At 47.3% G+C, this 21,127-nt stretch overlaps 1 protein-coding gene across 1 annotated transcript in view; it reads left to right on the top strand.

Moving 5' to 3' along the window:
- The window catches only part of FGF18 (fibroblast growth factor 18), a 47,490-nt gene that overhangs the window by 10,814 nt on the left and 15,549 nt on the right, over positions 1 to 21,127 (top strand). Inside the window, exon 2 of the mRNA XM_026061303.1 lies at positions 15,761 to 15,867. Within this exon, the coding sequence (XP_025917088.1) occupies positions 15,761 to 15,867 (107 nt within the window). The remainder of the gene's footprint in view (positions 1 to 15,760; positions 15,868 to 21,127) is intronic.

Genomic DNA, 21,127 nt, shown 5'->3' with positions numbered 1-21,127 from the left:
AGTTTTAGCCTGTGATAATAGTCGGGTGCTGCGTGGTTAGCCCGGCCTCCCGGTCTTTGTGTGACATTTGATCAGCGGTGATTCTTACCTTTATTTAATTTGCTTCTGCATCTGCATTTTTAACAGTCTTTTTCAAGTTAAGTTTTTTAACTGGCAACAAGTTAGGAGGCAAATAAGAAAAGGATATTGACTTTACACCTACTAATTTGGGGGTGCTAACAAGTAAACCTAAGAGCTTTGTAGTCGCTGGGTAAATTGACCCAGCTGGGAGGGCTGGAGGAGGGGAGCTAAAAGGCATTGCAAAGAAACCGCGCTGTTGTTTCTAGCTGGAAGCCTTGGCTGTTCTTGCAACTATAATGAGTTTGGGTGAACACTTGGCTGGCACCATTGCTGTAACCTGTTTTGGGCTATGCCAGGATTTTCTAGGGCTGTACCAAGTCCACAGTGCCAGGACTATTAGACCTGCGTGGGCACAAGAAGAAGCTGAGATCCTAATTAGAAGATGCTAAATATGTTGCCTCCGAAATGAGGTGCCCTTTTCGGTGGATGGTGGAACAAAGCCTTCTTCCTGCAGCATATGTGAGTGCAGTTGGATGGATGAGTCAGGATGCTCGTAGTTATCAGGTCTGGCATGCTAAGAGGGTTTTTTTTTGACGTGATGTGTATGCTGCAGGCAGAAGGGTAGCTATAGAAGGTGCAGACATATAGTAGCTGTAACACAGCTAGTGTAGATACCAGCAGCAAAAAATGGCAATGTGGGAGCACAGCTGCTAGCAGTCCCCAGCGGCAGTGCGGAGGCACGCAGAGAGCGGGGAGGTGTGTGCAGGGAATGGGGAGGAAGCTTCAACCTCCAGAGCGAAATACTGGAGACGGTCATGATGGTAACCAAAGGAAGGAGCTGTGCGGGTGGGGACTGTAATGTAGAGTGTATATTAATGAGCACTGAAAAGGTACTTAGCAAATGCGAATCAGCGTGGCTCCATGGATGTTGGATGCAAGGACCGTGGAGGCCTGCCCTGGGCTGGGACACATACGTGGGCAGTGGGCTTCTGCTGCAAGCCACTCTGTCTGGACCACTGCTGTTGGGGCTCAAGGCAGCTGTGGATGTGTCTGTCCCTCTCCAACCGTATCTCTGACACCGTAACTACTCACCCTTATGTATTCTTAAACCAATGCGAGGATGTCAGCCTTCCTGGGGGGAGAAACCCATTGCAGGGGTGCTGGAGCCCAGCTAAGGAGTGATGGTCTCTGACCCTGATGATCGTCCTTGAGCCCAGGATTGAGCCAGATGACCTCTGGAGATCCTTACCCACCTAAATGACTCTGTGATTCTGTGCCTGTCTTTCAACACCAACTCTCAGGACAGACCTGGCAGACAGTCAGTGATCTGTTGCTTTGAAGGCAGTGGGTCTCCTTTGGGGGAATTCAGTGGGACCCTCAGGAGGCCTGTTCTGGAGGTCTGTCTCTCCCTGTCCTCCTTGTGGTTTTGTATTGCGATTTTAAGGAATTTGTATTCTGTAAAAATGGAATGGAGGCAAAATTCTCCATACATATTGTTGGGGTGACCACTTACATCTGTAAGCAGTCTACATTGTGCAGGATGGAATAATCTGTAGYTGGTGTTAAAAGGCCTGCACTGTGGCGTGGAGAGGCAAGCTTTGCGCACCACTGCCATAACCAATACCTCGTCATCTTTACCTCTTTCAGGACGTTAAACCAGTTTACTTTGCCCTTTGAGTGGGGAAGAAAGGCAGAGGTGAAAGAAATCTCTTGGCTTGAGCCTGTCTCTTTAGAGTGCTTCCCAAACTCCAGATTGTTTTACAGTCCTGTTGTATCTGTTGTCAGGCGTCCTTTCACAGTCCAACGTTGCGATTGTGACTTTCAGCCTCAGTCCTTCTCCTTGGTGTCTGACCTGGCTAAAACCAATATCTGTCTCTCAGCAGGAAGAATCCGAGGAAACACAGCAAATTTCAGCTCCTGGGGCTAAATTGTTGTGCTCTTTAATGGCAAACTGTGTTGAACTAATTGATAACCAGCTTTAAATATACCCCCTGATCAAGAAAATACATTGATTTATTTTTTCCTCTCTTCCCAAGTGTTAAGCAGCTTCCAGCTTGGTTTCCTCCCCAAGATTTGGATAGCTCATCTATTGTGTAGTAAAACTGATGGGCAGTTTTGACCTCTATACAATCCTTTCAGTATGTCGAGGGAGGAAGGAGTTTCTTATACTTGTATGAATGTTTGACCACTTAAAAAAAAACAAAACAAAAAAGCCCAACCCAAAACCACACACAACAACAAAAGATGATCCATTTTCTCTGGATGTCTTTGAAAGAAGCTTAGTCTAGAGACAGACTGGAGAGAAAGGCTATTGATTTTGTTTGACCTCCAAACAGACTGCGGTCAGTATATTTTCCCTGTTGGAAGCAGTTCAGGACTCTGAATTTCAGTGTCAGCGTTTGTATTCTAAAGTGCACTGGCGCTTTTGCTGCTTCTTCAATAAATAGCGAGCTGTAAGGAAAGGTAATGCTGGAACATATGTATTTCCCTCTGGATCTGCCCTTCCTTTCTTTTTCTTTCCTTTATAACTTGGTCGTGTTGCTGATTAAGCATTTGCAAGTCCTGTTCACTGAGCTTCGGTGCAGGTTAGTGGCTTCGGCCATGACTGCATGCAACGGTTTTGTAATTCCCACCTTGCTTTTTCCAGTGCTGAGCCAGGTCCTTTTCCAGCCTGTTAATTTCTTTCCTGCACTAGCACCCATCATATACCTGATGTTAGGAAAGACGGTCTGGATTTTCCGATCAGCTGGGCACATGCAATGCTGCTGCAATCTTTATCCCTTCGGCAGAGTGTTCCTAGTTTGGCCATATGTTAGATCTCATTTCCCTCTCTCTTCCCCCTTCTTCTTTTTTTTTTTACCCCTTCTTGTACAGAATAATAAACCCTCTGAGAAGTACCATCTCCATCTTATACCCCCAATTGCTCTCAACTTCATATAGGAAAGCCTTCCTAATYTGCACTTAGCATCCTGCAGCTAAATGGAGTATTCCGTTCTGTGACTGCCGTAGTACTGGAGGAAACACAGTTACTGCTCTGTTTGACACGGGATCGCATCATTTGTAGAAGTTCTTGTAAAACTTCTTGTGACAACTGATTTGCCCTTTTCCTGACAACTGCCTGCGGAGGAGTGGTTAAAGGGATGGATACATCTAGGACTGCTGTTAAAAAACAGGCCATTAAATCGGGGAAGTTTTTGGTCAACGAAGAGCCTAAAGCCACAGGAGATGCATTGTTAAGGCCACAGAGCTCTTAAATGTCAGGTTTCAAATTAGCTTCTCAGAACCCCTTTGAGATGAGCAATCTCAATCAGCATCTGTCCGTGCCGAGGTGTTGACTGCGTTATCTCCTCGTAATTTAACAATAATGCTTTACACAGTGTGGTTTTGGTTTGTGGATTTCCGCCTGCTTTGTGGCAAATTCAACCCAGTGAGCTTGCCGCTGTCAGCAAAGGATGCAGATCAAAGGGCAGCCAGATAAACCAGAAACGATTTAATCAAGCCGTAGGCAGAGGGTAGGTGATGCTGGATGCCGGTTGCTGAGTTCCCCTGTTGGCTTCGGTAGTACATGCTCCATTTCAGCCCGAACAGATGGACACTAACAGTGCTAACACTGACCCCTTCTTTAGAAAAATCGCTGGGCTTCATTGCCACCGCCGGCCTCGTGTGTGCTTCCGAGCTATGTTTTAGGTGAGGGAAAGGCTGCTGATACAGATGCGTGACAGCCTGCCTGCAGCCTATGTGGGCTGCTGACAATCATACAGCACCAGTTTTTGACAGAAGTGCTTCATTTCCCACAGTGCCCACTGCATCCCTAAGGAATAACGACTGACGGAATAGGTGTTTGCACAGCCTGTGCCAAGCCTGGCCGAGGCTGCAGCCTCTGTTGTGTGTGTAGCTCCAGTGACTCCCCAGAGCAGGACTTTAAGGGTCCCCCAGAACCTTTTCTTGCTGTCCTCAACCCAAACCCCCTCTCCCGACATCTGAATATTCAATTACGTTAACCTTTTGCAAATGGCTCAGCAAACACCTCTGGAAGTGGTGAGAAAGAGAACGCAGGTTTATGGCAACTGTTAAACCTTTGCACAAACACGAAGGAAAGCAGCCGACGGCCAGAGATTACGAGAAGTGATTGACTCGCTCTTAAAAACGCCCTCGCCTCCAGCCCGAGCGCGAGCCTGCCCAAGGTGGCACCTCCGTGCTGCACCCGGCAGCGTCTGCTGAGCGTCCAGCTGGCGCGGAGCTGGTGGAGGCGAGTCCCAAGGGTGCTATCCGCCAGCCCGCCCCGTTGCCCAGCCGCGCTTTACGCGTGCACCTGCCTGTGGGTGCCCGTGGGTGCCCGTGCCGAAACCCTGGGCACCAGCGGTGCCAATTATCCCTCAGCCCCAGCTTCCAGGGCCTCGTGGCGAGTGGTCCCCATCTGCTCACCGCGGGCCGTCAGGCGGAGAGGGAGTGCAGACAGGCCGGCACAGGCTGCGCGCCTCCACGGCCAGTCTCTGCRGCCACAGTAACTTTGTTCACCGTCCAGTTTCAAGTGGTTTCCTGGGAATAAGCGACAATATTCATGTGCCTGCTCCTCAGCTTGGGAGCAAGCAGCCACGGGCTTGCGCTCTGACCACCGGCTGCTCTGGCCGGTTWTTACCCCCCTCCAAGATATCATGAAGCCTTGCTAATTAGTAAGCAGGAAGTTTTGGAAGATGCCTGAGTGGCAGGTGATACATCAGTAAAATGTATCATTGGAAACTTAGGAAATCACTAGGAAAGCAGCAACACAGTGTGTTACCATATTGCATCTGCTGTCGTAGGCGTTCTTCATGCATTGCAATACTGGAATAGGAATATGACAGTTTCCCTCTAATGGTCTAAATCAAAAATTAAGCGTGTGTAGAAAAGCTAGGATGTCCTTGTCTTTTAAGTGCCTGTAATCTGTTTCTATGAGCTGGGCACCAAAATATCCCTTTGATTCTCAGAGGTAATTGTACCTCTTAATTAGCTGGAGGGAAAAAAAAAAACCCCACAGCCTGAGATCTTGCTATATAAATTATAATTAACCCCTTGGCACTGGAAGTTGAGATTTCCTGCCCCCAAGCACAAATGCAAAACGCATTAGCGGCACTTAACGTCAGGCGCTCTCGCCCGCCGCAGCCGAGGGGTCGGCTCGCTACCCAGTAAATCCTGCCGCCCTCGGAAGTCCACTCGGGAAGCGGCGGGGAAGCCACGGCAGCCCGAGGGGAAGCGCTCCGTGCGCCATGCGGGGATGCCTGACCTGCCGGTTTTGAGCGCCGCRAATGCCGCGGCGGGGAAGGACAACGCGGGAAAGCCCCGGTGAGGGGGCGCGAGCGAGGAGCGGTTTTGCCCGCCGCCGCGGCCGGTTGCCCCGCCGTGAGAAGGGCTTGCCAGCGCCCCGTTCGCAGCCCTCGGCGCCGTGGCTGTCCGCCGCYGGACACGCTCGGCTGCGCCTGTTGTGGGCCGAGCGCCCGGCCACGGGCCCTCGGCCGCCCGCTGCCCTCGTTCGCCAGCGTCCTGCTTTTTAGTCTCCCTTTCGGTCGTGCCCGGTGGGGGATGGATTTTAACCCTTCGCGCTGGACGGGGACCTGGCGGAAAGCGGCAGCAGCAGCTCGGCGCCGGGCTGCACCGCGCTGCAGAACGGGCTCCGGTTCCCCCGGCCGGCTGCCGCTCCGTGGGMCGTGCGGCGTTCCCTGGCCGCGGGGCGCCGCGGCTCCGACGGGATTGCCTGGGCGAGCCGGGAGAAACGCAGCCGGTGCGGGCTCCGGAAGGGCCTGCCGCTGGGAAAGGCCCTGCTGGGCTCCCGCGGGGCTTTCCGTGCGCTGAGGTTTTTGCAATGGGACRATACGAGTGATAAATCGCGACAGAACTGGGGCTTTCAGTAAAAGCGCCTGCAGGTGTACAGCCGAGCCTGAACCGAGACGTTTGGGCAACACCGCGAAAGTTCACGTAGAAGTAAACGTGGGAGTGAATCTGAGCTTTTTGGATGGGGTGCGCCTCTAGATGCATCGAAACCGGGCTCAGCAACAAATAACACCATAGAGATCCTACACTGTCAGTACTGGCTCTTGAAACCCAGAACGGCAAAAAGAAGCTGTTAGAGATCCTGCCTCTCTTCCTCGCGGCTCGTGTTTGTAGCCCGCGGAGGAGGACTGGCTTAGTCTTGTACTTCATTCACTTTTATATCGCGACTTAGCATGGGGTCTGTTTTCTAAATCCAAACGCTTGTGCTTCGAACAGAGAATTATATTTGAGATATTTAAAGTACATTTATTAAAACATAAAACTAATTTTACAGTTCTGACAGGTCTTATTTAAATATCCAGTGCCAGATGCCTTTTGTCCCAAATGATTCAAGTAATGAAAAAAAAAAAAACCTTTCAAACTTCTCACGCAATTAAAACGCACTAAAAGGCAAGTAAACAGCCTTACCTCTGCTGCGTACTGAGGGTAATAATTTAAGAAAACCTTCGTGAGAAATATGCTTCCAAAAATAAATATTCTCTCAAACCAAAGGTGCTAAAGGCAGAGTCAATGTGGTATCTGATTTTCGTTATTGTTGCCATTGCTGCTGCTCTGAGCAAGGCTGAAAGAAAATATCTCGGGGGGAGAGGCCTTTTTGGCAGGGCTGATGCAGAGCCCCGTCCTCCGAGGGACTTGTCTTGAGAGCGCTTGGTTCCCGAGCGTGTCCCCTCAGAGGAGGGACCAGGCGCTATAGAAGATCAGTCCTTGTTCCTCTTTCAGCCTTTGCCCCCCAAATAGTCACACTGTAATATTCTTATTTGAAAGCGATGGTTGCGTACGTCATTCAATAGTATTATCTTTTACATGGCAAAAGTGAGTGCTAGTAGCGTGAACATTAAAAATCAAGGTCAGGCTTATTTGATACTGGCTGTGCATCTGTTTGTCACAGCAGAGACTGTTTTTAATCTTAAAGCATAGAATAATCTTCCCCACGTTCAACATTTGTTCTTGTGGACTGCACTACTGCCTTTGCCTCTCTGAGTTCCAGAGCCCCAAGAACCCTATTGAAAGTGCTGTAGATTCGTGTGACTTTGCTTTCAGCATATTTCTTACTTCCTGGTGAAGTTACAGTGTGCCCCTTTGGGAAAATGCACAGATGATACACATATATTCCCATCCATAAAATTAATTGTCATAATTTCAGTTTTTACTGGAGGGCACAGAGTAATAAAACCTGCACAGCGCACAGAGAAAGTAACACCTTTTTATAGCAGGCACAGCTGACAATCTTAATTCGCTGCAAATTCTTTATGGATTTCTCCTGATTAGCCCCAATTTGGAGCACTCACAAGTCCAGCAGTGGAACCTGGATGGACTAACTTTTGGAGTATGTGAAGCCATCATGATGTTGGTATACAGAGGAGATTTATGTGTTTGGGACTCCTAGATAAGAGGATATGGTGGTGCTCACATCACRCCTACTTCACTGCTGAGGACGAGCAGCCAACCACCAGGCTGCCCAAGACGGATGGGTGAAGTGCTTCAGAGTAAATACGGTCTGTCCTAAACTTCTGGCTGCAAATAAAGCAGCTTTGAAGAAGCAAGAGTACATGGGGTTCCCATGATTGTCATTCACTGCTTATTATTATTTTCATGTACATCAGTATTTTTGTTGGGTTCAGCTGAGACTGGGAACAAGAGAGTCAAAATAACCTCAGCAGAGTTTGTTCTTGTGGTAATTCTAACCCTCTGCGGGACAGGAAAGGTTCATGATATTTCCAGACCCAAGAGATTCCAATACTTTGGATGCATTTCAGCGAAACACTCAGGGCCAGGCTCTAAGGTCCTTGTCTGTTGGTCTTTACTGTGTCAGTAGGAGTTTATTCAAATGAGAATGATCAAAGACATCAGAGTTTGGCCCTTTATTTTTCATTTTAGGTGCTTTTTCAAGCATAACAGAGCTTCTGAACTTTTTGAGGCTCATCCTTCACTAATTCCAGACTCGGAGCCTGGCAGCTTTTCAAGCAGTTTTCCTGCCTCTGTAGAAATACTGTCCACTTTTGAGCTGTGTTTGGAGACAGTAAGACACCCTGGTGAGATAGAGGAATTTCTGTGCTAACATTTTTAACGTTTCTCTTTCCAGGCCTACTTCTTAGTCATTGCAAGTTTGCAGGTGGTAAAGTTCAGTTCAGAATTTGTTCGTTGCCACTCCCCACCCAGACGTTTTTTTAAAGCACACAACCTATTGCCTCCAGTTTTACTGAATCTTGTCTAAATAAGCTTATTCAACAGAATCAAAGCTGCTGCCAAAATATTTTTAGTGCCTCTTAAGGTGAATTATGCATAAAACATCTGCAAGAGTCCAGGTCTGATTCTCCACTGCTTTATCCTGTTTTATTATATCTACAAATGGGTGCAAATGGCACCATGACAAAATGACAATATTTTGCATTCATTTTTCACATGGTAAATGATGAACACACTCTGGATAGTGGAGTCTTGGGCTGGTAACATGATACCTGTAATCTTAGCATTATCCTCATGTGTTTTGTGTTTTGTTTTTTCTGAGTTAAGTTGGGCAAAATTTCTAAGATCTACCTTGATATTTATTCTGGTCTTATGTCAGCCTAGCTAGCAAAGGATTTTCATAGGCACGGACTGATTAGAGACCTCCAGGTTTAGCATATTTACATTTAAGCTTCTCCCAAAATGTGGTGACTAGAGTTAGTTTATAGAGACCATGTCTGAAGAGCTTTGTCATCCTTTAGGCATCAGAGTGGGCAATACTGAAAAGAGTACTTTGTTTCAGGATCTTATTTTTCCTTGGCATTGCCATGCTGGCATAAGCAATACGTCCTCTACAGAGCTGTGAGGCAGCTTCGCCCCTGAGATGATCCCTGAGACGCTTGGGGAGCACCAGCAGATCAAAGTCATGCCTTGTGGATGTTTTAGAGTCATTGCTGAACGGGTGGTGGGAGTTTTGGGGTGGGCGCCCCTTATGGTTGAACCCCCGTGACGGTGGCCAGGCTCACATAGTGGATTTTGGCGGTAGGGCGCAAGTGGTATTTTAGTACCCGAATACTGTGGTCTGTGCACACTGCAGGGTTAAGTGCCTGAGGCAGTGTGTCATGCTTGCACATCTGTATTGGGCTGGGTACTCAGGCTAGCGTGGTTGGCACGAGCACGGATATTTCCGCATGTCTTGGCATCGTGTCATGTAGACGTGCCCAGTGAGCGCAGAACGGATAGCTCAGGAGCCTGGAAGTGGGACAGGACGGCCCTCGGTTGTGAGATTGCTGCTTGCAAACGAGAGTGCCTGAAAGCCGTTCCCTGACCCTCGAGCTCTTATCAGCTAGCTCGGAGGCGAAACCTCAGGAAGGTAAAGCGGAGTGCGTTAGGGAGGGGGTCTGAGCCCTCGTTGCTCTGTTAAAGTGCTGGGATCCTACACGCTTCTCCGGCTCTTCCCTTGTGCCAGCTGTAGGTAGGCAGAGCACAGAGACAGCCCAGCGGTGGGCTAGGAAGGCGAGCAGGGTGTCCCTCTGTCCCAAACCCGYGCTCCTGCCGTGTCCAGCCCCGTGGCCCATGGCAGGAGCTGGATGCTCTGCAGGGGTCTTCACCAGGACCTGTGGGACTTCTGTGTGTGTGAAGGCCTTGGTGTGAAAGCATTTCCAGGATCGGATTGCTGCAATGAAAGTGCCTTGGAGACCTTTGCAGCACTAGAGACCTTCCTGTGGTGGCTCCCATACAAATGCTCAGCCATGTCTGGTTCCTGAGACCTGCCAGAGCTGGTGGGCGCTGTCACGAGACGGACGGACTGTCTTTGTAGTCGTCCCTTTGTTTGCACCGAACTCTCCGTTCTGCTTCGCCTCAGTCCCAAAATCAGGCACGGAGAAGTGCAACAAGGGACTCGGCGCTGGAGGTGTATTACTGTGTTGTTGCTGTAAGGGCTTTATGGGCCTGAAATCTTCTCTTTTCCCTAACTACATGAGCTGACCTAATAAAAGATATTCATTATCTCTTCAGACCTGGATACTCTGGGATGTTAGAAAGAGAACCTCAGTTAGACCACAAAAAAGGCTGATTTAAGACTATTTTAGTGCGCTGTTCACTGCATAGTCTCACTGATTTAAGACTGGATAGTTCCCATTCTTGTACAAAGCGATGGCTTAAAAAACGTAAGTACCTGGAGGCTGAATCTTGGAGCTGTTGGTATGGCACCTCGCTGGAGAGGTGGGATTAGTAGAAACGTCCCGATGACCATGCCTTTTTATAATTTGACATCTATATTCTGTGCTCACTAAAGACAAACTTGATGAGCTAACTGTAATGGTATGTGGGTCAGAGCTCAGCACTCCTGAGCACCGACCTTCTTGATTTCTGTAGGTACTCCTGATTTGCACCTAACTGAGAAGGGAATTGGATTGTATGGCTTATAACTTTTTAAAATGATACGCTTTTGAGAAATATGCAAATGTGCAAATAAAACTTCAAATGCAGCGGATTCCCTCACTTGTTCATAGCCCGCAGGCTTTATTAGACCCTACAGACTTTACATAATTTTGGCATTATTCCCTCTTCATTATGTCATAAATGTGAAGTGGAGACAGGGTCATTCTGTCCTATGTTGTGGTCATGTAAAGCATTCAAAATTTTGGGGGGCAGGTTGTGTTTGAACAGGTTTCAACTATTTTAAGCGTGGAGGCATATAAGAATCCATGCTCAGCTATACTGAGCTTTTCCCTGGAAGATACAGTCTTACGAGAAAGTAAATCTTATTCTCCCGAGCTCTTTGAGGGTGAGTTAGATGTGGTACATGCTGAGAACTGTGGCAAGTGCACTCTGCCTCGGTTCATAGCAGTAGACTTAATAAATTGGAAAGCTGCTCCCTGTCACAGAAGCTGTGGTCCCAGCCTCGGCTTATCTGTGCATCATTTCTCTTCATTAGCTGGAAATGGTTTCAAGTGCTAAGAATAGTTTCCCTGGCTTTGTAATAATATGAGCTTGTAATGAGAAAAAGTGCAACAAAAGCTGGGATCCTGGTCCCCTCTGGGAGCCTTTCCCACAAAAGAGGTGTCTTAGCCGGCCTGCTTAAAGATGACGGTGGGCAGCAAAAGTGGCAATATTTTCTTTTCCCCCACAACTCCTTTTGCAGGATTTGTACCTGCAGAAAGCCCCTGTGGATTGACACAAGCCTGCATCGTGGTTAAATCTGGTTGGCATAACATTTCCTTGGGGACTGTTGCAGCCTGTGCTGTTCAGCCTTGGAGCTTTTAAAAATTGTGCTCAAGACCTTGTTAGTCCAGGAACTGCAAATATAGCACAGGCGTACCTTGGTTAGGCTCCAGCGCCCATCATTAGCAAACAGACTCCTCCAACCTCTGCGTTTTGTCTCATCCGTTTCCCCTTTAAGGCAGCAGCAGCATCGCTACTGCAAGACGGCTCAAGTCTGTCCACTGTGCTTATGGCCAGTGCTTCTTCGGAAACATTTATGAAGTGCCCAGTCCTTCTGCACCTTAACTGGGTTTTCCTCTGTCACTTAATTTATCTGAAACTTGCTGGAATTTAGGATTTTGCGATAGATACTGTGTGAGCCTTAAACGTCTCAGGTGCCTTCTTTCTCCTGTCTTTTCCTCTGCTTTTCTGGCTCCCATCCTCCCACTCCCGGGAAATATTTGAAAGATAATTTGGCATATTTTCTGCCACCTTCACATATCTCCCTGACTTCATGTTTTCTTAGCTGGAAGATAGCTTTTCAACATATATATGTAATCCTTTTCACCTAGACATGTGAGGAATTCCAATCTCTTCCAGTGGGAGTTTTCAGGAAGGTTTAGGTTAAATGGGCCAATAAGGCAAAAGCATGTAGCAGAAGATCTTACCCTCTAAAGACATCTTTTCTCTTTCTCTTTTTTCTTTCTCTTTTTTTTTTTTTTTCTGGAAAATATATCAGAATATCTAGCTGTCAAAGAATTTAAACAATAATACCTGATCTGGAGGCTAGAGTGCAGGGCTTTTGAAAATAAAGATTGTAATCTCCCTACAGTGTATCCAGGGACTAATGGAGTTTAAAGTAACACGTCCTGCAGGGCGAGCTAGCTGCGAACTGCCACGGGGACACTGCTCCAACCTGGTGTCACTTATTTCCACTGAGCGCTCAGGTAAAATTCTCTTGAGTCCTTCCTCACGCTTTTTTTGTGGCTGCAGTATTTTTATTGCAGAGTCAAACAAGACAGCAATCCAAGGCCAATTTACGTTTATTGAGATCCTGTTGGTGGTGACTGAACTTTTTTGCAGCCTCATGTGAAGGGGGTAGGAGACCTCAGCACCAAGTTCTGGTGGACAAGCATCTATGTCGCAGAAACTCTTGCTGCAGTGTTGGAGGGTCCAGGGCTGGGATTCATCCCAGGTAATTTTAGCTGTCTAGCAGTTAGACGTGTTGTCCAAGCTCACTGTTGAGGCTCCTGAGAGAATTTGGGGGGAGAGAGGCAAATCCTCCCCCCGTTAGATGCCTGTTTTAAAGAGGAGAGTCAGTTGTAAAGGGGAGCCTTCGACTGGAAGCCAACTGGGTGGTGAACCTAACCCCAAAGCCAAAATGATCTCTTGTAAAAGGAGGAGGATGAGGATCCCTAAAAATGAGAATATTTCCAGCAACTGAGGAAGATTAAGACTCAGATTCTTGAAAGATGGGTGCCTGTGCTTTGGCTTCGTCACCTGCGCCCTGCTAGCTAGCAAAGCCCGTCCTGATCCCACAGYGAGGAGCAGAGGCAGCGCGCTGACCCGCTGTCCCTGAGCTCCTGGCTCCYGACCACACCACGGCGTAGGGTGATCTCCGGGGCCTGAGAACTGTGGCGGGCAGTGGGGTGGGCTGGGGTATTTCCCGGTGGAGGTGTCGCACGGGATGTTTGCCCATCCACTGCTGCTCGGTCCATGTTGTGGCGCTTGGTGATGAGGCATTTAAGTGCAGGCATAACCTTCGCAGTCCACAGGAAAGGTGAGTCCCATTTAGTTCTAAATTATGACATTATTTTATTAGATCTTTAAACTTTATTTAAATTCTTTATTTAAAGAAGGGGGAGGAAGGTATCATATTTTAATTAGTAGCAGTGTCAAAGGAGACCTAGATTAATTATTTGAAATCACTCCATCCAGATGGTTTTAATTTTCACAGCAGGGAACCGGCATCTTTTTAAGGTGATATTTTTCAAATTAAAATCAGCTTGGATATTACTCATACTGGCTGCAGTGAGAGGGGGTGGGGAGCGCAGGATGGTGTGCCCCGCAGTTGTTAATCCGAGTACATGCTGCCCCAGCGAGCGCCAGCGTTGCAAAGGTGTGGGTGGCTCACTGGCACACAGGACTGCTGCTCAAGGCCCTAGCAGAGGCGTGCTGCGTTTTATGAACATCAGGCTGGCCAAAGTTATTATCTGATATTCAACATTATTCTTAGCAGTTTTGAGTAGCAGCATCGAGACTTGAATGGACAGGGAACGCCTTGCAGCTCAGACACCGTGTTTCCGGAGCAGGGATGAGCAGATGGCATGGGACACGCTTGCCGTGTCCTGTCTACAAGCTGTCAAGCCAGGCCCTTTGGTGGTCCCTGGTCCTTTTGCATTGCCAGGTGGATCTGCGGATGACTCCTTGGAGCTCTCGCAGTTGGCCGTGGTGCTTGGGCCAGTTTTTGGGATCTCTAGTGCTGGCCCAATGACCTGCACTTGGGCATGGGCTGCTGCGCTCTCCCTCTGCAGTTGACCATTAGTCCTCTGGCCTTTGCTCGTGGTGGGGAGAGGACTTTTCACAGTCACTTCTCTAAAGGTAGTCATACCCCGACTATCCCTGGTCTGTTTGTGTGGCTGGGAGAGCTCCTCTGAGCACTCTCCCTGAACTCCTTGAAGCTCTTGGTATTTACCAAGTTATTTACCATTTTGCTCAGCCTCTTCTTGAACGCCTCTCTTTGACCCAGCGTCATCTCCCCCATCGTGGCTTTGCTCATCTTTATATCCTTGCTATCATGCCATATTTCTGGTTCATGGAGCTCTTCCTCACTTAAGTGGATGGGATGTCGGTGGTTTGATACCTCCTGGGCAGGTGGGGAGACAAGGCCTGCAGCACCTAGTTATCATCAGTGAGCTGGCCTCTATCCCAGATACCCCAAAGTATGGATACATTTCTGAAAGACTTAGATAAATGCCCATATTTATGTGTGTTTGTAAGTAATGTGCTGGCATAATACAGGCATGATCCCATTTGCTATTAGAAATAAGTTAATCTTTAAATATCCCTTGTGATRAAGGTGTAATAGATATATCTAAATAAATGTGAACAGGTAGTTACTGAAAAACCCTGAACTTGCATATGTGATTGAGCTGCAAAGGGAAAACTCCATTTAGGGCCCTTGCGAGTTAAAGGTTTGTGATATTTGCGCTGCTGCAGAAGCCAAAAGCTGACTTTACAAGTGGGAAAAATATTGATGTGTTTAAATGAAACAAACTCCTATTTCTATCCCCATGGTAAATCCTTACAGTGAACATATTTGCTCTTAGAGGGTTTTAAAGTTTGAAATATGAATGCCAAAAAGAATGTGACTTTTTGCAGCACAGATCAAACATTCTCCAGAGTTTGGCAAAAGCAGGGTTTCTACGGCAAGACTTAGTTCTTACAAATGTGAGGATTTCCAGAACAGGATTGTGGATTTGCACTTGCTGACACTTACACATTCTTGCATTGTGTTTCGACCATGTCTACTTTCTCCCCTGCATATCAGAGATGGATCTGAACCAAAATGTCCAGTCTGCATGTTCCTGACTCTCCAGGGAAATTTGTGGAATCTGAACCTCGGGCATGACTGGAATTCACGTTTAGATCCTAATTCTGAAAGGAGACAGAATAAAACGCTGACTTCAAACATGTCCAGGTTTTAGTGATGATGGCAGCATGCTACATCCGGCTGGCAGCTTGGCCCACTTCTGCAGATTAAATCATGTCAACGCAGGTGACATATTAAGCTGCAGAAGAAGTCCATCCTCTGCCATGGCTCCTGGAAATGCTGCAAACCATGCGGCCCTCATAGACGGGCATTATGTGATTGGCCGTATTTCTCCCAGCCAGGGCAAGAGTCATAGACTCAGCTGAACTAGACTGACACAGAGCAATTAGTGACCTTCTGGGAACAGGTTTGGACACAAAGGACTTCTAAAGTGCAGGTGTTCATCATAAAGAGTAACTAGCACTGAATTTCTCCCCTCCTAGCTGTCTCAGTGACCTCTAGGAGGCCTGAAGAGTGGAGTGTTGTTTTGCCCCTCTAGTGTGTGGCTGGGACACTTTTGTGAAGTGTTTCAGGGCTGCTGACAGGGGAAAAAGGAATTTCATTCTTGTGCTGATCTTCTGCCTTCTGCAAGACTGTGATCTGCAGCCTCAGTGTGAAGGAGAACCTCTAGCTGCATATTACTGGTGATGTAGTAGTGTTGGGTGGACAAGCGGAGTGCACAGGTGTATATGCACGTTTTCTGGCATTAAACCTGGAGTGGGTGCACGGGACTCGGTGGAGACCGGGTCCTGCACCTGCGACAGGTTCAGCCTACGGACGGGTTCTCTGGGTTTCCTTGTGGTGCCCCACAGCTTTGCATGGTTCAGGTAGCTGTAACGGGAGAACATGGTGATGAGCCTTGCACACCCCATGACTTAATGTGACCACACTGGTAAATGTTTTTTCTTCTTCTTCTTCTTCCTTTACAAGCCCAGCTTCTAGTGGAAACAGACACTTTTGGCAGTCAAGTCCGGATCAAAGGGAAAGAGACAGACTTTTACCTTTGCATGAACAGAAAAGGCAAGCTAGTGGGGAAGGTAAGTGTTTCCTATTAATTCATTTGTAACATGAGTGTTACCTTTAGCAGCCTCCTCAAAGCCATAATGATGTGTTCGAACTTTGTCTGTCAGCCCCAAATGAGAAGCGGGACTGAGGGAATGTGGCCTTTCCAAGGCAGCCCGTGCATTTCCCAAGCCCTCCCCCATGTCCATAAAACCAAGCGCTGTAGCCAGCCGCTGGGGTTTTATGATGATGGTTTGGATATGCATGGGTTTGCAGTCGCATAAATGGGCAAAAGATGTCATCCCCCTGTCACAGTGCTGGGGACATTTCTGCAATACTGCACTGCTCGATAGAAATATAACGTACTTTGGGGTGGAATTCAAAAAAAAAAAAGGCAAAAAACGTGCTCAGAAGGTTAGCAGTGTAATGCTCATTTCAATAGTGAGTCAGGGTATAGTGTGGCAAAGCTAATACTGGAATCTGAACATCTTACTAGGGCTGGGCCTCACGGTTCTAACATTACAGGAATATTTTATTACTTTGGATCCCTGCACAATGGAAGCATGTAACAAATTACAGCATATTCGCCCGTGTAGCTGAACTTCTTTGCTGAAGTCATATTTTTTATGTATTAACTTGTTTTTGTAACTTAGGCAGTTTTTCTCTATTGTTGGCAAACCAAGAAGCTTAATAACCAGGCAGGAGGTTGTTCAGAGTTGAAGTATCACCAAACACCCATAAAAGGCCCCTTCCCCCGCTGCCCACGCTTTGCACCGCCAGGAATTAAAATCTGGCATCTCTGTGGCTGTGAAAAAGGGAAGCTGAGTTTTGTTTTGTGTCAACCAAGCCGGAGCAGCGAAAGCCGCGCTCCCAAACAGAAACCAGAAACCAATTGCTCTGACGAAACATTATTTACTTTTGTGGTCCCAAGAGTGACACTTGCGGGGCAAGTGCCTTTCCCGGAGGATCCCTCCTGCCACTTTGGTTTTGCTCGCAAGGAGCGCGGATGCTTCTTTTGAGACTCGGGCCGGATCTTTCAAATGCGGCCACGAGTTGTGGCACGCTGCCTAAGCCAGCTTCGCGAAGCACCGAGCTTCCAGGATGCTGCTTCAAATCAGAGGGGATTTGGAAATAACCTGGTAGGCTGGGAGAATTGGACCCGAACGGCCAGTTTGCTGCTGCTTGCGCTTCTGTGGTTTATTACCTGCTCCGAAGGAGACATCGTTGTTTGATCTTGGACAAGCAAATTAGTTCTTTAACTGGGCTTGGATTGCTTAGGATACGGATGGATGCTTTTGAAAATTGCTCTCAACACGTCTAAAATCTGACCCTTGATTTCTTTATGCCTTAGTTTTCCATCCTTTAAATGTGATAACAGCAGCTCCCCTTCTCTTAGAAATGTTATAAGGATAAATATGTTAATGTTTATGAGGTGCTGATAGCACAATAATGGAGGCCTTAGCAGCGTCTAAATTAGATGGGATAAAATGAGCATAAAATCTTACTGTTTTCTTTAATAGCATTTACCCTAGCGTGGATCACTAATGGTACACAGCAGCAACCCACTTCCTTTCCTCATCTGTGCCGAGTGTCCAGAAGCGCCCTGGCAAAGTCGGAGGCTGTTTTTCAAAACGTATAGTATGTTTTGGCAAGATCCGTCCCTTCGGTTGGCCCACTGGGCAACAAGGCAGGGCGATTCTTTAGCCTGTCACCTTTCATGCCACACAAAGCTTTTGTTTTTTCTCGATGTGCTTTTTATAACGTTGAGTTGGCGAACAGTTTGTTATTTAAAAAAAAAAAACACAACAGAAAAMCCCCTTTTTCTTGTAAATATCCCATCTGAGCCTTCCCGCCCCGCACTGCTGACAAGTTCATAAACCAGCCGACCTGAGCAGGAGGGGGTACTGAGCATTGCGCTTGGAAGGAAAATGTTCCAGACGCACTGCCCRTATTAACAGCTTCTCATGAGCAAAAAAGAAAATAAGAGCATGTCTTCTTGATACCAAAGAGTGTGGTTTTAATTAGTATCATAGTTTCAACTCTTTTTGTGGCAAGCGTCTGAGGGAATGCTTTTTAGACTGAATGCTCTAAACAGCTAGTAAACCCCAAGGAAAACATTAGATAAAAGTTACGCCTCGGCTTATACAAATATTTAAGTTCAGTCTGGGGGTGGAGGGGAATGAAACCCATAAACTGATTGTTTCACGGTTGCCCCGGTATGTTCATTTGGCAACGGAGGAGCCATGGGACAAAATTGGTTTTTTTCTCTGCTCGTTTCCTATTGCCTTACACTGCATAATCCCCAACAATACCAGCAGATGCCATCTGGCTTTGTTCTCCTTCTCAGTCAGCGTTTTTGGATCCCCCCCAGTTGAAAAACCTGCTTTGAATTTAGTGCTTTTTTGTTTCCCATAATCACCTACAAAGGGTATTACAAACCCGAGCAGGTTGTTGTTGCTCTCAACTGGAACGTCTGATGAATGTGACCACTCCAGAAACTGGGCTCCTTCCCCACCTTGGAGCTAGCTATGTTACATGCAAACGCACTAATCCGCAGGGTTCAAAAGAGCAGCCTTTGGGTTTTTTGTTGTTTTGTTTTGTTTTATATCAGGCCTTGCAGCCATGCCAGCTTTTCTGAGCTGCGGCCATCTGATGGAGCTTTCTCGGGAGCCCAAAGCCTTGCGCTTGTTTCTGCACGCGAGTTTGCGGCTCGCGTCGGCCAAGGGGCTCGGAGGTGTTACGGGCAGGCTTCTGACTTTATTTATTGTCACAGCATGCAGCTTTTGAGGTCAGTTAGGTTCTACATGGTGCTTATGAAAACTGGCGGCAGGGCAGGTGTTGCACGGGGAAAGACTTTTCTGCTAAAGACAACCTGTACCAGGCGAAAGCAAATTGGATTGCGTTTCTTGGTTGATTTTTGGTGTTGTGTTAAAGAAGGCCCAAGAAAGATCTCCTTTTATTTTTTCCTTCTGACCATATTTTTTTGCTTCTGGCTTCTTGGTGTCTCTATTTTAACGCATGAAGAAATTGTATGTCCCGACTTTTCTGATTTTCCTTTTCTATGGACCACTGAACTTTATGGTGGGGTTATATTACAAGGAGAGAGATTAAAATATGAAAATTCAGAAGAGGAATAGTAGATGTTTTTGTTAAAGACTTTTTTCTTTTATTATTACTGTTTATTTAACTCGGGCTTCCTATGAACACTGGGGAGAAGAGGACTCTGTGAAAGGTTCAGCCTCCCTTCCCTTTCATGTGAAAATGCTTCTGTTCGAGGTCTTTAGTATTCCTACACCATCTCTCTAGTTACCTCATTTTAATAATTCCTCCTAATATTGTGATTTCCATATTGAATAGAACCATTTTCAGATACGTTTCAACTGGTGCTCACACGTGCTCTCCCTCTCTCCYGTATCTGTAGCTTCCTACGTATAGACGTGTGAGGGTGTTCATGGCAAAGGGCATAGTGTGACTTYTCATGTAGAACATAGGAACCCTGAATATTTGCAATAATATAATGTTAGGGGAGGAGAGGAGCTAACGGTGTCTTTGGAGGAGCTCTGGGTTTCTAGCTGCGTTTCTCCCGGTGAATCCTCTTGTGGCTTTTCTCTCTGCCTCTGCTTCTCTTATCTCATGCGTCGAGATAATGATGTCAATAAAGCGGGGAACTTCACGTTTGTAAAAGGCTGTCAAAGATAAGTCTTTTAAATCTCCGCAGCAGGGAACAGCAGACAGGGATGTGAGCAGGTGGCWGTTAATTAGTTTGGCCACCTCTAACTGCTCTTGCTGCGCCTGCCCTTACTGCAAATTCGTGCTATCTAGAGTAGCAGGACGTTGCAGAGGTTTCCTTTCCCTTTCCTTGCCRGTCTTCTGTCCCCCTCACCAGGAGAGTGTTTGCAAGAGGTCACCGATCTGTTTGAAGACTTAGACGGGATCTGTCGGCAGGACAGGATCCCCTAGCAGAGCTCTGCCCCTTCCCATAGGGAAGGGCATCCCATGATCTGATTCCCCATCTGCCTCATGTAACATGTAGGCTTTGAAGGCCCCAGGTCCCTGGTAGTGTCTTCTGACAGACAGCAGCTTAATTTCTCCCTGTTATTTCCATGCAAAGACAGAGATGCTACGCTGTGATTTTCAGGGGCTGATAGCCACCCCATGCATCGTAGATCTTCAGCAGAGGTGACTAATAAAGGGCTCTGCCCTTCCTTCCTTTTCCATACCCTGCACCCCTTAGTCTGTGAGGATATTTGAGGTCGGAGCCAAAAGTGGCCCAGTCTTGCGTGAGGCTCTCCTAATGCTAGAGTGGCTGGTACTTGGTGATTAGAGCATCTTCAGTCCTCAGYGCGCTGTTGCTAGGGAATTTTCTGTGATTCTCTAGCAACCACCCATGGGATTATACAGTACAGTGAGCAGTAGCGCTCAGGTTATCAGCTGGTGTCCATAACAGGAATGTTTCACACTTCGAACCATAAAGGAGAGGCAAGAATAGGCCTGTCTGTATGGACTGACCAAGAACAGAGGAGAACAGACCTTGGCTTCCCTCAAAGCTGCAAAGTGGGAGGAGAGGCTGCTTACTGCAGGCCATGGGAAGGGAGACATCAGTTTTCAGAGCAAGATGTAGGAGCAGTGAAGGTAAGTAATGACTGGCAGGAATCCAAAAGATTTGAGATGAATGGGGAAGGAGCTAAGCATATCTCAAATTTGATCCAGAGATTGCTTCAGAAGGTGCTCCAAGCAGTCCCACTAATGTTCTTCYGTGGCTGGTCCACCTTATCTGGACTGTGTCTTTTCCAGATCCATAGGTAATATTGTTCCCTGCTTGTTGTTCCTTTCATTTTGAATACAGCTCCTCCTTTCAGTAAGCTAAATCAGTCCTGGAACTCTTCCAGGAGGGAGAAGCAGGTGCTGGGTAACAGAGCTTTCTCCTCATGGTGGCCAGGGCTCTTGACATGGAGGAGTCAGGACTGCGCTTGTCCGTTTTGTGCTGTGGTCCCATGTGATGCTGTTCCACATGGTGTGGCTGCAGTCTTGATACTGCGAGTCTTTAGGAAACTCCCACCCCACAGGAATTAGGGTGAGTTCTCGTCCTGACATAGGCTGCGACTATAGAGAAATGTCAAGAAACAGGAGCAGAGTTGGATAAGCAGTTGATGGAATAGTGTGTCTATCCCAGGTGTCATCCTCTGCCGGTTTATTCTGATAAAGGGAAGGTGGGGAGTGAATGTGAAAGTATGAGAAAAGCCRCAGTTACTTTTCCAAGGTGACTGCTATGACCAAGCCTGAATCTTTCTGGCT

The sequence above is a fragment of the Apteryx rowi genome, unplaced genomic scaffold, assembly GCF_003343035.1.
Source record: "Apteryx rowi isolate R43461 unplaced genomic scaffold, aptRow1 scaffold_18, whole genome shotgun sequence".
Taxonomy (NCBI): domain Eukaryota; kingdom Metazoa; phylum Chordata; class Aves; order Apterygiformes; family Apterygidae; genus Apteryx; species Apteryx rowi.
Note: the sequence above shows the minus strand (reverse complement) of the source record. Positions and strands in the feature narration are given on the sequence as shown.